Source organism: Rattus rattus, chromosome 4, assembly GCF_011064425.1.
Source record: "Rattus rattus isolate New Zealand chromosome 4, Rrattus_CSIRO_v1, whole genome shotgun sequence".
NCBI classification, from domain to species: Eukaryota; Metazoa; Chordata; class Mammalia; order Rodentia; family Muridae; genus Rattus; species Rattus rattus.
In genome coordinates this window covers 114,175,652-114,189,105 of record NC_046157.1, presented here as the reverse complement: position 1 = coordinate 114,189,105, position 13,454 = coordinate 114,175,652, and the positions used below count along the sequence as shown (strand labels likewise).

General features: G+C 45.6%; 2 protein-coding genes across 2 annotated transcripts in view; one reads left to right on the top strand and one right to left on the bottom strand.

Moving 5' to 3' along the window:
* The window catches only part of Eif5b (eukaryotic translation initiation factor 5B), a 53,677-nt gene extending 51,491 nt beyond the window's left edge, over positions 1 to 2,186 (bottom strand). Inside the window, exon 1 of the mRNA XM_032900968.1 lies at positions 1,966 to 2,186. Within this exon, the coding sequence (XP_032756859.1) occupies positions 1,966 to 2,000 (35 nt within the window). The 5' untranslated portion in view covers positions 2,001 to 2,186. The remainder of the gene's footprint in view (positions 1 to 1,965) is intronic.
* Positions 2,187 to 4,389: 2,203 nt separating this feature from the next.
* Positions 4,390 to 13,059, top strand: Txndc9 (thioredoxin domain containing 9). The gene is made up of 4 exons (XM_032900967.1): positions 4,390 to 4,601; positions 6,329 to 6,447; positions 9,335 to 9,589; positions 12,444 to 13,059. The coding sequence occupies exons 1-4, from the start codon at positions 4,413 to 4,415 to the stop codon at positions 12,559 to 12,561; spliced, it is 681 nt and encodes a 226-aa protein (XP_032756858.1). The 5' UTR covers positions 4,390 to 4,412; the 3' UTR covers positions 12,562 to 13,059.
* Positions 13,060 to 13,454: the final 395 nt, after the last annotated feature.

The following is a 13,454-nucleotide window of genomic DNA, read 5'->3' as shown; positions in this document are numbered from 1 at the left end:
CATAAACAGTGTCTGACTCATCCGTGTCTATGGAGTCCTGCCTTCTGTCTCACATTTCCCCAGTCAGTAAAAAAAAAAAAAAAAACACACAAACAAAAACAAAGGAACTTGTTACACATCAGATGGGGAAGCTCCTTCTCACAATTTATACAAGCCCCAAAATTCCAGAATCCTAAAATACAGATAAAACAATCTAAATATCCCAGCTACTGAAAATAAAACATGCCATTCATGCAAAAATCAGATAAATAAAATTAGTTGGAACCCAATACTAAATGGCTAAAAAGTTAAAATAAGGATTGCAAATAAGGCCATGGACAAGAACCATCAGGTAACTTCTGTTCTTTGCAAAAGTTAAAGTGTCTCTGCCTTCTTATCTACCAAGCAGCTGCTCACTTCTCACCACTTCTACCTGGGTGGAAACATGCTGACTGAACAGAGCTCTGGAAGCCTGAGGTAGGATGACACAAAATGTCTCAACTAGGGTCCCTCGAAGAAACACTCCCCAAACCAAGACATTTTCTTTTTAGACTTCCTTCCTAGTCTTCATTACTGTTCATTAATTTTTTTTTTAAAAATATCTTATAAGGGTGTCATTTTAATAGGCAGAAAAAGAAAGCGAACTCACAAAGCTGTTTGTTTGTTTCCCCAACCCTAACAACTAATATGAGATATCAAAGTTTAGAGTGTCCAACAAGTGTAATTTAGAACTGGTCACGTGATGATCTTTGCAGACTAGCAAAGGCAGCGTGATGCTTTAATACAGAGACAGAATACAGAGGTGGTAAATAGATGACTGACAGAACTCAAAATCTTTCTCAGAAAAAAAAAGGTGACTCATGTAAGCCAATGTCCTATCAATGGTTCAGAACTATACCTTCTTACCTTTTTCTAGTCTCCTGATCTGATTAACAGTAACTTTCAGGCCACTCTTTAAGCCCCTACCCCCTTTCTAGAGTGCTCTACAGATCCCTCTCTGTTAACGCTCACACTTAAATCTGTAATAAACCCTGCTCCTCATAAACTCGAACTTTGCCACAAGAAACCCAGAATCTATTCTCCAGACCAGCTTACATTCCTAAAACCAAAATACAAGGTTAGTTTTAATTCTACTCGCCAGATAGCCAACTGCGAGGTCCACAAACTTAGCATTCCGATGTACGGTTAATAATAGCTGTAACTTCAAAACCTCGATTGTGAGAACCACGGCAATGAAGTGCCACAGGGCTTGGGTTTATGTTCGGTTACCTGTGGTGTTTTTAAACTAAGTTGAATGGCTACTGCTTAAAGATGAAACTGAACCAGATGGTTGCAGACTCTCAGGAAGTCAACTCAACCGAAAAAAGGTAAAAGAACGTAATCGAACGTGACACGGGCATGCTCCCCAAAATTTCCGCCAAAGTAGCTCAGAGATCCTCCTCTCCCTGAAAAGACTTTTTTTTTTAGGGTTAGAAAGCAGCGACCCCGAATGGTTCCTTCCCCTCCTTCTGTCTTATGGGAAGTGGTAGGAAGCCAAGACATACGCGAGAAAGACAGGCCGGAAGACGGAAAGCCAGAAAGCAGGAGTCTGGGCAACCGGCACTTTAAATAACCCCAGAAGTGTTTCCAACTTGGCATACAAGACGAGGGAGCCGCTGGGCCACCACTCCGCAGCCCCGAACAACTTCGAAGTTCCTGAGCTGCTCCGGGAGGCGTTCCCAGGGTCAGGGGCGGCGAGCGAGCCGCTCCCGGCCCGCCCTACCCTAGCTGCCAGGGCCCGGCTCGCACTCACCTGGGCCGTAGGCCTGGCTTAGCTGCGCCCGAGCCCGGCCCCACATCGCCCGGAACCCCCGCAAACGACCTCCGAGTGCCCCAGCCCCAAGCCTCGGACCGCAGTCCGAGCCCCGGCCGCGGGACGCGCCTCGTCGAGGTTCGCCCACCCAGGGCCCCGCGCGAGGACCCCCGGCCCGAGCCCCGCCGCCTAACCTGTCTTCGCTCTTGTTTTTCTGTTTCTTCCCCATCGCTTGTCAGCGGCGCTCGTGGCCACGGCCCCTCGGTTCGGTGTCTCACAGACCCACTGTCTCCCAGCCGACTCCAATGCCCGCTCGGCTCGGTCCCCCTCGCGCCGCCGCCTCTCGCACCCGGCTCTCCACAGACCCGCGCACTGGGACAGGGCACATATGGTGTGAGCCCTCAGTACGCAAGCGCATCGCCCCGCCGCCTCGGCGTGGGGACGCAGGGCGCGGCTCATCGAGAGCGGCGCTTCGGCTAGAGCGTCTGGAGTTGACCCGCCGGCCAGGTGGGAACTCGAGCGCCCCCTAGCCGCAAGTGAGCGCCGCGCACCGACGCCCAGCAGCTCCCGGGTTCTAGAACCTGGAGGAGGACAATGAGGCCGTTCATTTCCCACTGTCAAGCACCCTCCCCGGGGCTGGCATTCGACGCCGAAGTGGGACTGAAAACTCCCCTCGCCTCAGCTGCGGGAAGTCCACTGCAGGACCACAAGGAGCCAATGATGAGCTTTCTGGGGTTGGCAGGACCAAAAACAAAAACAAAAAAACCAATTCAGACACTGAATTGTCAACTGTGTACATCTATTAAGGGAAAAAGACATAAGGGCACAGCGACCGGACCCCTAATATGAATCTTCTCATGAGCAAGTTCTAAAAATGCATGTGTGTAAGATAAAATGAGGAGGGAAGATCCCGGAGTTGTGAAATTTTTCTCCATATGTTTTTGTGCACTGTTATAGTGTGAGCTGTGTACAAATTTATAGCATACTGGAAGCTACACTTTAGAAACTATTAAACTCAAGGCAAACGAAGCCCCTCTGTCACTCAAGCGCAAGACCCGGTTCGTTTCCACGTAGCTTTGCGAGCTGGGACCCGCAGTCAGTGCATAAAAACTACATTTCCCAGCGTCCTTAGCGCCCATCCCTCCGGCCATTAGCCCACGTGAAGTGTAGGCTCAGAAGTCAGTAGTTCCGGGTGGCGAAGGATAAGAGCTTCTCCGAGGCTTTCGTCACTCTCCACCGCCCCTTCCGCAGGTTATATCGCGAGAGGGCTGTAGCCAATGAAAAGGTGGAGCTGACAGCTCATTCGCCGCCCTTAACAATTGCTGTGAGGTTGAAACCTGCGTGAACCTGGTCGGTGCTCTTGGTCTGCGGCTCCCTCTCTCCGTAGGCTTAACCAATAATCCAGGTACGGCAGAGGGTTCTGTAGCCGATCTTGCCACTGCGTCCCTGTGTAGATGAAGGACACGCATCGGCTACACATCCGGCTGGGCTGCGGGGCGGCTGGGAGGGCCTCGTCTGGGCGGCTGCGGAGGCTACGGCGCATGCGCTCCAGTTAGTGCGAACTCGCGTCCTCCCCACCTCCCGGAACTCCTCCACCAGTCCCTTGAGCTCAGGGAGTGGCGAAGAGTCCGCTGACAGGTACTCGGGGTTAGGGTTTCAGGTAGGAGTTTGTAGGGGAGCAAATAAGTGTCAGCCCCCCAGTTCATCGGTAAGAGTAATACTTAACAAATAGAAAGTTATGGGGAGGGGTTGGGGATTTAGCTCAGTGGTAGAGCGCTTGCCTAGCAAGCGCACAGCCCTGGGTTCGGTCCTCAGCTCTGAAAAAAAAAAAAAAAAGAAAGTTATGGGGAACCACTAAGCTACACATCCTTACCCCCAGTCTAAAGGCAGTGATCACCCCACCTAACCCAGCGCAGCACTTGTTAGTCTCATGAAGCTCCGAATTTAAACTTAAAGGTCTGTGAAAACCTCAGGGATAAGCGACTACTATGCCCTGTTAATGGCAGATTGTGAGTAGCTGGTCTCGGATCCCTTCATCTAGATCTTCCTGAAGAGTCACAGTCTTATTGTATCTCTCTTCCCCGGGTTTAGGGAACCTGGGGATACAGCTTTTAAGTTGTATAATATTTATGAGAAGCTGACAATTGGGGCTTAGAGGGTAGTTGAGGGATTTTTTTTTTTTAAATAAATGGTCTTATGTAGTAGCCCAGGCCTGTCGCTCCAAATATATCCAAGGATGGTCTCAAACTCCTGATCCTTATGCTTCTGCCCTTGAGAACTGAGGTTATAGTCATTAGCCACCATGCCCATTTTGTGTGCGAGTTGATTAGTTTTAGCTGCCAACTTTGTGCAGTAACTTACAGTCACCTGGGAAGAAAGACTCACTGAGAAATTGGGTAAATCAGGTTGGCCAGTGGGCATCTTTATTCTGGGGCCTACATGGCTGAGTTTTAAGGCCAAAATGGTGCCTCCAACATGGCACCTGTTAAGGTCTCCGGCCTTGTTATAGAGACCCTATCTTTTAAAAAAAAACAGAAACAAAAAAAAAAAAAAAAAAAAAAAAAAACCCAGAGTGTAAACTTAATACTTGTTTTTTATGAACCCCTCCCCTCCCCCAGCACCAAGACCTTCCATTAGGAAAATGGAAGGAAATGGATCTATCGACATGTTCTCAGAAGTCCTAGAAAACCAGTTCCTCCAGGCTGCTAAGCTAGTGGAAAATCACTTGGACTCTGAAATTCAGAAACTGGATCAGATCGGTGAAGATGAGCTGGAACTGCTCAAAGAAAAGAGACTGGCGGCGCTCCGGAAGGCTCAGCAGCAGAAACAAGTAACCTCCCGCCTGCTCTCTGAAGCCACTGTAACCCTGTGCTCCTGAGTGCACTGTGCAGTCTTGTGACTTTCCCTCCTCACTTGCAGGATGTTCCGAATTCACACGACACTGTTCAGTAGCTGCCCAGGAATAAAACATTAGGGAAGACTTAGGCAAGATGTACCATTTGACTGAGGCGATGACATGTGAAAGAGAGACATTGAGACTTTTTCTTAGGGCAAGCTTAGGGTCCACACATCAAAAAGAAATATGATGGTTGTGTGTGAAAAAATATTTCTAAGTGTTAGACTTGCGTTTTTATTAGGTTGTCTTGTCTTTTGTCGGAGGGCAGGACAGGAGCAGGATCTCACTGTGTAGCCATGACTGGCCTAGAAATCTCAGACATTTTACCGCTTCTGCCTCCGAAGCGCTGGAGCCGAAGGTGTGCACCAGCACCCCCATTCTGTCTGTCATCTTCATGGCCACTCAGTGACATGGTTGGGTTGTTGCACCCACTTACAAGAGAGAAGGTGAAGTGGAAGGCTCCTTAAAACTGGTCAGTAAATGTCGGATGGGCGTGGCCACTGCAGCCTCCCTCGTTACTTTTCTCCTAACCAGCAGCCTGAAAGGGAGAGTGAGCATCCGTTGAGGTGACAAGCTTTCTGCCACAGGGAAGGGGAAGGGGCTGGAAGAGTCCCAGGCTTGGTTGACAAAGGCCCTGCCTCAGCTTGGGAACCTGAATTAGATGTGAGGCTTTTTTCCCTGGCTTCGGACACCACGTGGGTGGGATACTTTTCCTTCTGAGGACTCTGCTCACTATTGGCTGCTCTAGAAGCCCCGGCCTGTTTTGAGATTACTGTCAGAAGCAGATAGGGTCCTAAGCGCTTCGGTAACTGCACTGTCCCCCAGGGTGGATGGGCTTTATTTCATGAGGTGGTTTGGTTTAGTTTGGTTGTCTGTTTAGTTATGCTGTGGATAGGACATTATTTCTTAAATTTGAGATTGTCATATGATTATATCATTCCCTCTTCCCTTTGCTCCTTCCAAGCCATCCCATATTTTCCCTTTCACGCTTACGGCCTCTGTTCTCACTAATTGTTGTTACATCCCTATATGTGTGTGTGTATAGACATACACATTTCTAAATATGCCCTGCTCAGTCTGTAATGTTAACTCGTGTGTACATTTTCAAGACTGACCATTTAGTAGTGGACAGCCAGTTGGCGTGCTTTTCCCTGGAGAAGACTCTTCCTCCCACTCTCAACATTCCTTAAAGTGTAGAAAATAGTGAGTGTGTGTGTGTGTCTCCGTGGTAGAGCTCTCCCGTCTCCTGCTCTTGCTCCTGGTTCAGTCCCTCACATCACAAAAATAAACCAAAAAACCGTTTTGTAACCAAACAACCCTGATTTTATTAGTTTAAAGAGCACACATGTGAAAGTTAAATTGGTATTTTCATGTTATGTCTCACAGACCTAAATTCTGGTGTGAAACTTAAAATGAAGCAGGTAAATGAACAAGGTGCAGAACTGCCCTAATGAACGCCTGTCATGAGACGGTCACTCCTGCCCACAGACTAGCTCTGCACAATGGCCGCTGAGATCCTAGGAAAGCCAACTGCTGAAAGGAACACCTGCTATGCAATAGAATTGATACCCTTACAAAATTACACAATGATTAAGAGATATAAAACACTCGGTACCACAAAAACACATGTCAGCTGGGTCTCTTGCTTCTCTTGAAATTAGGAATGGCTTTCCAAAGGACACGGGGAGTACAGGGAAATCGGCAGCGAGAGAGACTTCTTTCAAGAGGTCAAGGAGAGTGAGAAAGTGGTTTGCCATTTCTACAGAGACACCACATTCAGGTAACCTGGCTTCCGCGCTTCTCTCTACTGGGATGAGACATGTGCGTAGAGACACTGCTGACTTAGAGCAATCATTTGTGGTGATGTGGTCACAGGTGTTTTCATTATTGTGAAGATTAGCCTAAGTCAGCAAGCACCATGCAAGTAAATAAGTCGGTCTTCTCTGAAGTCAGTAGTCCTGTGTAAATGTTTCATTGTGCCGAGCTGTGGTTTCTCCATGTAAGTCAAAAGACATCCGGAAATAAGTGCTTGTAATTCTTACCAAAACAATAATTTGATATGCTGTGTTCATAGGATGCTGGAAATTGGGAGCCAACAACTTTCATAATTGTTTATCCCTTCAGTCTTTGTCCTCTTGGTAAGGACACAGTGGCTTGACCAAGTCTTTCAGCAGAACCGCAGTTGGAACAGTCAGATTTGGAGAGAAGTAATTTCCCTTAAGGCAACCCAGAAAGTAGCAGGACTCCCCTGAGTTACATTTTTTGAGGGAGAGAACTGAGAATTTGGACATGCTAAACAACTGTCCTACAACCAAGCTCAGCCCAAGAGGTGGTGTGTGTGTGTGTGTGTGTGTGTGTGTGTGTGTGTGTGTGTGTGCCTTCAAAATGGGTTAGTTGCCAACCTTTGAAAATTGACAACTTAAGAACTAGTCAGATTTTTTAAAAGTTAGAAAAGCTGATAACAGATTTAGAATCATAGCAATTTTCTGGTGCTGCCTTTCTCAGGCGGACATGCAGGGTACCTGACTCACTGCACCTCAGCCCTGCCTCAGTAGGGAGAGAAGACAGGGCTGAGGTACAGTGAGGGTCTCAGCTTAGCCTCAGAGCCACCACTTCAGTGTTAACGCTTTTCAGGGCCTGAGTGCCTTGGACTAATTTACTGAGAATTAGAAAAGCAGAGGCAGCCCGCCACAGCAGGGGTAAAGCAAACTACCAACGCCACCGAGGAGAGCAGAAGTCAGGTGGAGGTAACTGATGGAGGAGACAGTGAACCACTGGGGTGCTCACCTCCAGGCTGATCTGGGAACCCAAATTCAAACCATTCTGTTGTCTTGTATACAGCCTCCAAAGTCCCCTCACAGAGTAAACTGGGCACATCTGTGAATGAGCATTTGTCTATCAAACGTTTATCGTAGCTCTCTGAGGTGTGGGTCACGATTCTCTTCCTTGCATGGAGAGTGAAGTGACTCGGCTACTGGGTGATGGAGGAGTCCCATGTTTTAAAAGTGAGACTGCACTTTTATTAAGATTTATCTATTCTTTGGGAATAAATGTGTGCCTTGCCAGCATGTGTGCCTCTGCGGCGTACGTGCACACAGATCAGAAGGTGGACTCAGATGCCCTGGGGCTGTCACTGGGAATGGTTGTGAACCACGAGGGTGCTGGCAATGGACCCTGCGTTCTCTGCAGGAGCGGCCATGATCTTAACGCTGAGCATTCTCTTCAGCTCTGCCTCTGGGATTTTAACTGCTGTTCTGTTCTGTTCTGTTCTGGTAGGTGTTTCATTTGTTACTTGTTTTGTAGAGGTTTTTATTTGTTCAGTTTTGTTGATGGTGGTGTTTTTGCAGTGTTAGAGAATAAACCCACAGCTTCATGCATGGCACAATTTTTCTTTTCTTAAGACAGGGAGGGTCTTGCTGTATAGCTCTGGCTCGCCAGGAACATTCACCTCCTCCCACGTACTGGAATTGAAGGCATACAGCACCGTGCTAGATTTTTAAAGAGAGATTGATTGCTTGTGAGACTAGACAGGGCAGCAAGGAGGATCTCTGTGTTGAGCTGTAAGACCTTCTCTCAGAACAACAGCATATACTAACTGACAAATGGCCTGGTCATAGGCTTTATTAAAATAGGTTCCTTCTACAGTTGGAGTGTGGAGGGAGTTTATGTTTCTCACAGATTCGTAGTTTGTTTTGAGCATCATTTAAAACCTGTTATCTGCTCTTTTTCCATTTTATCTCTAAAATCTTGTCTTGTTTTGTTATTTTGGTTTTCTGAGACAGTGTCTCTGTGTAGACCAGGCTGCCCTAGAGCTAACAGAGATCTACCTGCCTCTGCCTCCAAGTGCAAGGATTTAAGGCAGGTACCACTACACCTGGTCTAATCCCTGAAGTCTCATTACTGAACCATCTGGCAAAAAAGGCCCAGCCAACAAGACAAGATTAGACATCAAGGATGCAGGAAACGCCTGAGCCCAGACCTAGTTCTAGAGTGACCCATGTACTCAAGAGTCACCTGTGCACTTCCTGTGCCACCCGAGACTTTCCACTCATCTGTAGTCTGTAACAGTTACCTATTAGTGAGTGGTAGTGGGGCACAGGATTCCTGTCTCAAAATAAATAAGTAAATAAGAGTCACCTCTAACGAACCCTGTGCTTACGAACCACTGATCATAAAACATTGGCAGTTCATTTAGAAACACACTAGGAGCTTGGTCTGTGTAAAACAGATTTTAATTTAAAGACAGTGTTCCTTCCTCTTCAGGCTTAGTAAAGAGTATGGAGCTGAATGAGCATTTACTGGGTTCCGTGTCTGTCCCTGAGGAGCGGGAGTCCCTGCTAATACTGCCCATTTCTCTAGAACACACTAGCCATATTTAAAGAGTCTATAACCTTTAACCAGAGAGCTTCCTGACAGTTACATGGTTCAGAGAGGTCTTGGTGACTCCAGCTTTCAGTCCTGAATTCCAAAGGGGACACCAGCTGTATTTTGCCTCTTGTGAGTTCCGTCAGCCTCAGGTCTGTCTTCCTTCATGCACAGGGGAACCAAGACCCTCCTTGTTTTTATCGTAAGCATGACAGTTCATAAACTCATAGACTCAGAGAAACTGTGAAGTGGGCTGTGCAGGGCTGCTCCTTTAGCTTTTACTTCTCTGCCTTAACTTCCAGGTGTAAAATACTAGACAGACATTTGGCAATTCTGGCCAAAAAACATCTTGAAACCAAGTTTTTGAAGCTGAATGTGGAAAAGGCACCATTCCTCTGTGAGAGACTGCGGATCAAAGTCATCCCCACACTAGCTCTCCTGAGAGACGGCAAGACACAAGATTATATTGTGGGATTCACCGACCTGGGAAATACAGATGACTTCACTACAGAAACTTTAGAATGGAGACTCGGTTGTTCTGATGTTATCAATTACAGGTAACGTTTAGCTAAAACAAAAAAACAAAAAAATAAGACTGTTTTGAAACTATGCATAGTCAATAGTTTTAGAGATTTTTTTTCATTGTACTTTTATTTTTTTTTTTTTTTTTTCTTTCTTTCTTTTTTCGGAGCTGGGGACCGAACCCAGGGCCTTGCGCTAGGCAAGTGCTCTACCGTGAGCTAAATCCCAACCCCTTGTTTTTTTTTTTTAAGGCAGGATTTCTCTATAGTTCTTTCTGTCGTGGAACTCTCTGTAGACCAGGCTGGCCTTGAACTCAGTGATCTGCCTGCCGCTGCCTCCTGAGTGCTGGGATTAAAGGGACACACCACCACATCTGGCTAGTTAACATTTATTTTATGAAAGTACGGCCTAATAGCTAAATTGTGGACAGCTTGGGGAAAAAAAACCAACACTTCTCAGGGCATACAGCAGTGTGATCTTACAGCAAAACCAAGTTTACAGTTACAGACAGGCTTAGAGGTGGCCTAGACGTTTTCAACGTAAGAAATGTTACTGAAACTAATTTTAGAAGCCCAAAGTGGCATTCCAGAATAGATTACCTCTGTGTGAGGGGGGCCTTGTTCTTTGTTTTTTAATGTTAGAGATTCAACCCAGACCCTCTCGTACGCTGGGCAAGTCCTCTGTCCCTAAGCTATAGGCTAAACCTTGCCTTCCCAATCTCTGACTGACTTAAAGGACTCTCTGTGATGAAGTTAAAATCGCAAGCACGCCAGCCAGTACAGGAGGCGTTACGCTCACTTGTGCAGTACAGGAGGCGTTACACTTGTGCAGTTGAAATCCAGGCCCTCACAATGCTAGCTGTGCTGGCCCTGAAGACTGTGGAGACAGTAGGGTTTTAGGGTAGACTCTTGTCTGTCTCCTGTGCAGTCTCCAAATGCAAAAGGTTTCCCTGCTTCTCTTACTCTGGAAAACAGTTAAAATCCCGCTTCTGGTTTTTTGTACATGACTTTTATCCCCTTCAAATTGAAAGTTACTACCTGTGTTCTGTGCCTCATGCTTAAAAAGAGAAAGGAAAAAAAGACAAGGAAAATTGTGCCTTTCAAAGCAGAAAATCTCCCCTTTTCTTTCCCTACTTCCCCTCTGGTCAGTTTCTTCTCGTTAATATTAACATAAATTAGCATTGGTTCAACAACATGGCAGAGGCATTCCTAAAATACAGAAATCAACTTCTCTTGTTAATATTAATAAGTTAACATTCATTCAACCAAATGTTATATTTTGAAGGTTTTGTTTTGTTTTGTTTTTTTGACATTTGGAGACAAGGTCTTACTCTACAGTCCGTAATGTTACTCCTCCTGCCTCAGCCTCCCAAGTGCTAGGATTACAAATGGGGTCCACCGTGCCCAGCAGATCAGTTTCAAATGTTGATTACATTGCAAGCTAACAAAAGAAATCCTCACATCGTCTTTACCATGCTTTACCACTTTCAAACGCGGTGTCAGACGCATGCCTGTAAGTTTCTTTCGGAACTACTTGAGTGTATTTCCTTTTCTTGAAGGTATACTTCCTAAGAATAGGACATTGTCCTGCTCACTGCCAGTGCACTTATTAAAACAGTGATGTTGTATTTTATGGAACCTACTCAAACCACCATCCTCTTGTTGTTCTCCATGTCTGAGAAATAAGTCATGTCTAGTTTTTGCATTTAATTCCTGTAAGGATTGGTAATTTAATTTTCAAGGTGACAGCTTTGCCGTGTGGTGGCGTGTGCCTTTAATCCCAACACCTGTGAGGCAGAGGCAGATGGATCTCTGAGTTTGAGGCCGACCTAGTCTACAGATAGTTCCAGGACAGCCAGGACTACACAGAGAAACCCTGTCTCAAAAAAAAAAAAAGGTTGTGAAAGTATACAAGCTAGCTAATTCCTCAGATGCTCCCAGTCTGAGATTGTGAATTTATTGGTGTCAGACCCAGATCCTGTGGCATGGCTAGTTTTCCACAGGAGGATGTCTATGCCCTCATTCCTCGTGCATCGTAAGCCATCGTCTCTATTTAGTGGTAAGGCACTGGATAGAGCACTGGCCTGTCATGCTAGGCAGTTGTTGGATGAAGAACTGCCTGCTCCATTACTTGCCCACGTAATGATCGGTCTGGGCCATGACTGACTTTATCCTGTGGGTTATCATCTGTAAGTCTTGTTATACTTTGATCCTTCCTGTTTGATCCAGACGAAATATGACCTCTAGGAGAACTTGTGGTTTACTCTCCAGAGTTAGCTGTGTTTCTATATTGATTAATTTATTTACTGTTTATTTAGATAGGCTCTCCCTACATAAGCCATGTGGTCCTCAACTTCTCAGTCCTTCCTTACCCTCCTGGCAACTGGAATCACAGTGCCACCCCCACCTACCCCCATCACACCTGCACGCACACACACACACACACACACACACACACAACAACTGTCTCTTGTCATTTATTTCTCTAGCATCCTTGTTTAATGCTAGTTCCAGGTTGATAATAGCACATTCCATGAGTCCGTCAATATGTGTAGAAATGTAACACTGAGGTGCTACACAGGAAGAGTCACGAGTCCCAGCAGGAGCTCAAAAGCAGCAGTGTTGCCTGTCACTGGCACGGGGTCAGCACAGGGTCAGTGCACCTTTGCTTTTCTCTCTGCCCTAGCATGCAGAGGGCCAGTATCCTCTCCATCACCCAAAAATTGTTTATAGCAATGATCATGATAACCAAGAAATTCAAGCATTGATCTAACACAGTTAAATAGTACATGAAACTATTAACTTGATATGTGTGCTTTTTATAGTCTAGCATCCTGCGGATACTAAATCATAAAGAATAAAATACTCTTATCCTTTGTTTCACTTTCAGTGGAAATTTAATGGAGCCACCATTTCAGAGCCAAAAGAAATTTGGGACAAACTTCACAAAGCTGGAAAAGAAAACTATCCGAGGACAGAAATACGATTCCGATTCTGATGATGATTAGACTGTGCTATACTTTAAAACTTTCTGTCTGTCTGTGTGTATGTCTGTCTGTCCTTCTGTCTGAGTTAACGTGTTTTCTAAATTCCACTGATTTCAGCCCATTGACCATCTGATACTCTTATCCCAGCGTTTACACTGTTTGACCATCTTGTCTACGGTCATTATGTATAACCTGAGAGAAACAGATATTTTAAATTACCTGGGAAGGGTCTGAATTCTCTATTTTTGTGGTTGATTTTTTTCATAATGTGATTCTTCTATCTTTAAACTGCTCACACTTGTGTTTTTAATCTCCTGCATTAGAAATAGAAATTCAGCCAACTCTTGTAGGCCCTACTGAGTGCTGACTATACACCAGGTTGGACACCTTCCCCTGGGCACCACATGCACTTCCCTGTCAGTGATCCACTTCATGGAATGGCTTTCAGGAACTATTAAAGACTTAACCATGTATTCTGGATACAGCATGTTGAATCTGCTGAGAGCAGCAGGAAACTCAGGTTGTGAGCATGTTGTCTTATTTAAGGGATCCTCATTGTTAAGTACATGCTGAAACATGTGAAAACTACTTAAACAGTTTTTGAGTAACAGCATAAGGAACTCCATTGACTGCTCAGTAAAACAACTTTAGCAAAGGTGAAAATGTGAGTCTGGAAACAGCATATAGAAAAAAGAAAAAGAAAAACCAGGTCTCGTGTTTAGCATGGACAAAAAGAATTTGATGCCCAGAACTAGCAAGTCTTGGTAAGAAAAGAGAGTGTAGCATCATCTATTGAAATAGACAGCTCAGTGTAGAAAGGCACTTGCCACAAAACTTGGGGACTGGACCCATTGGTGGAAGGAAAACAATTCCTGCAAGTTGTCATTTAATGTGCACACACAATACAAGAAATA

What these genes read in the sequence shown, in the direction of transcription:
- Txndc9 (XM_032900967.1), top strand. Translation starts at nt 4,413, where the DNA reads ATGGAAGGAAATGGATCTATCGACATGTTCTCAGAAGTCCTAGAAAAC. An exon ending in AGGCTCAGCAGCAGAAACAA is followed by an intron (nt 4,602 to 6,328) that starts GTAACCTCCCGC and finishes TCTTGAAATTAG; the next exon opens with GAATGGCTTTCCAAAGGACA. An exon ending in TACAGAGACACCACATTCAG is followed by an intron (nt 6,448 to 9,334) that starts GTAACCTGGCTT and finishes CTTAACTTCCAG; the next exon opens with GTGTAAAATACTAGACAGAC.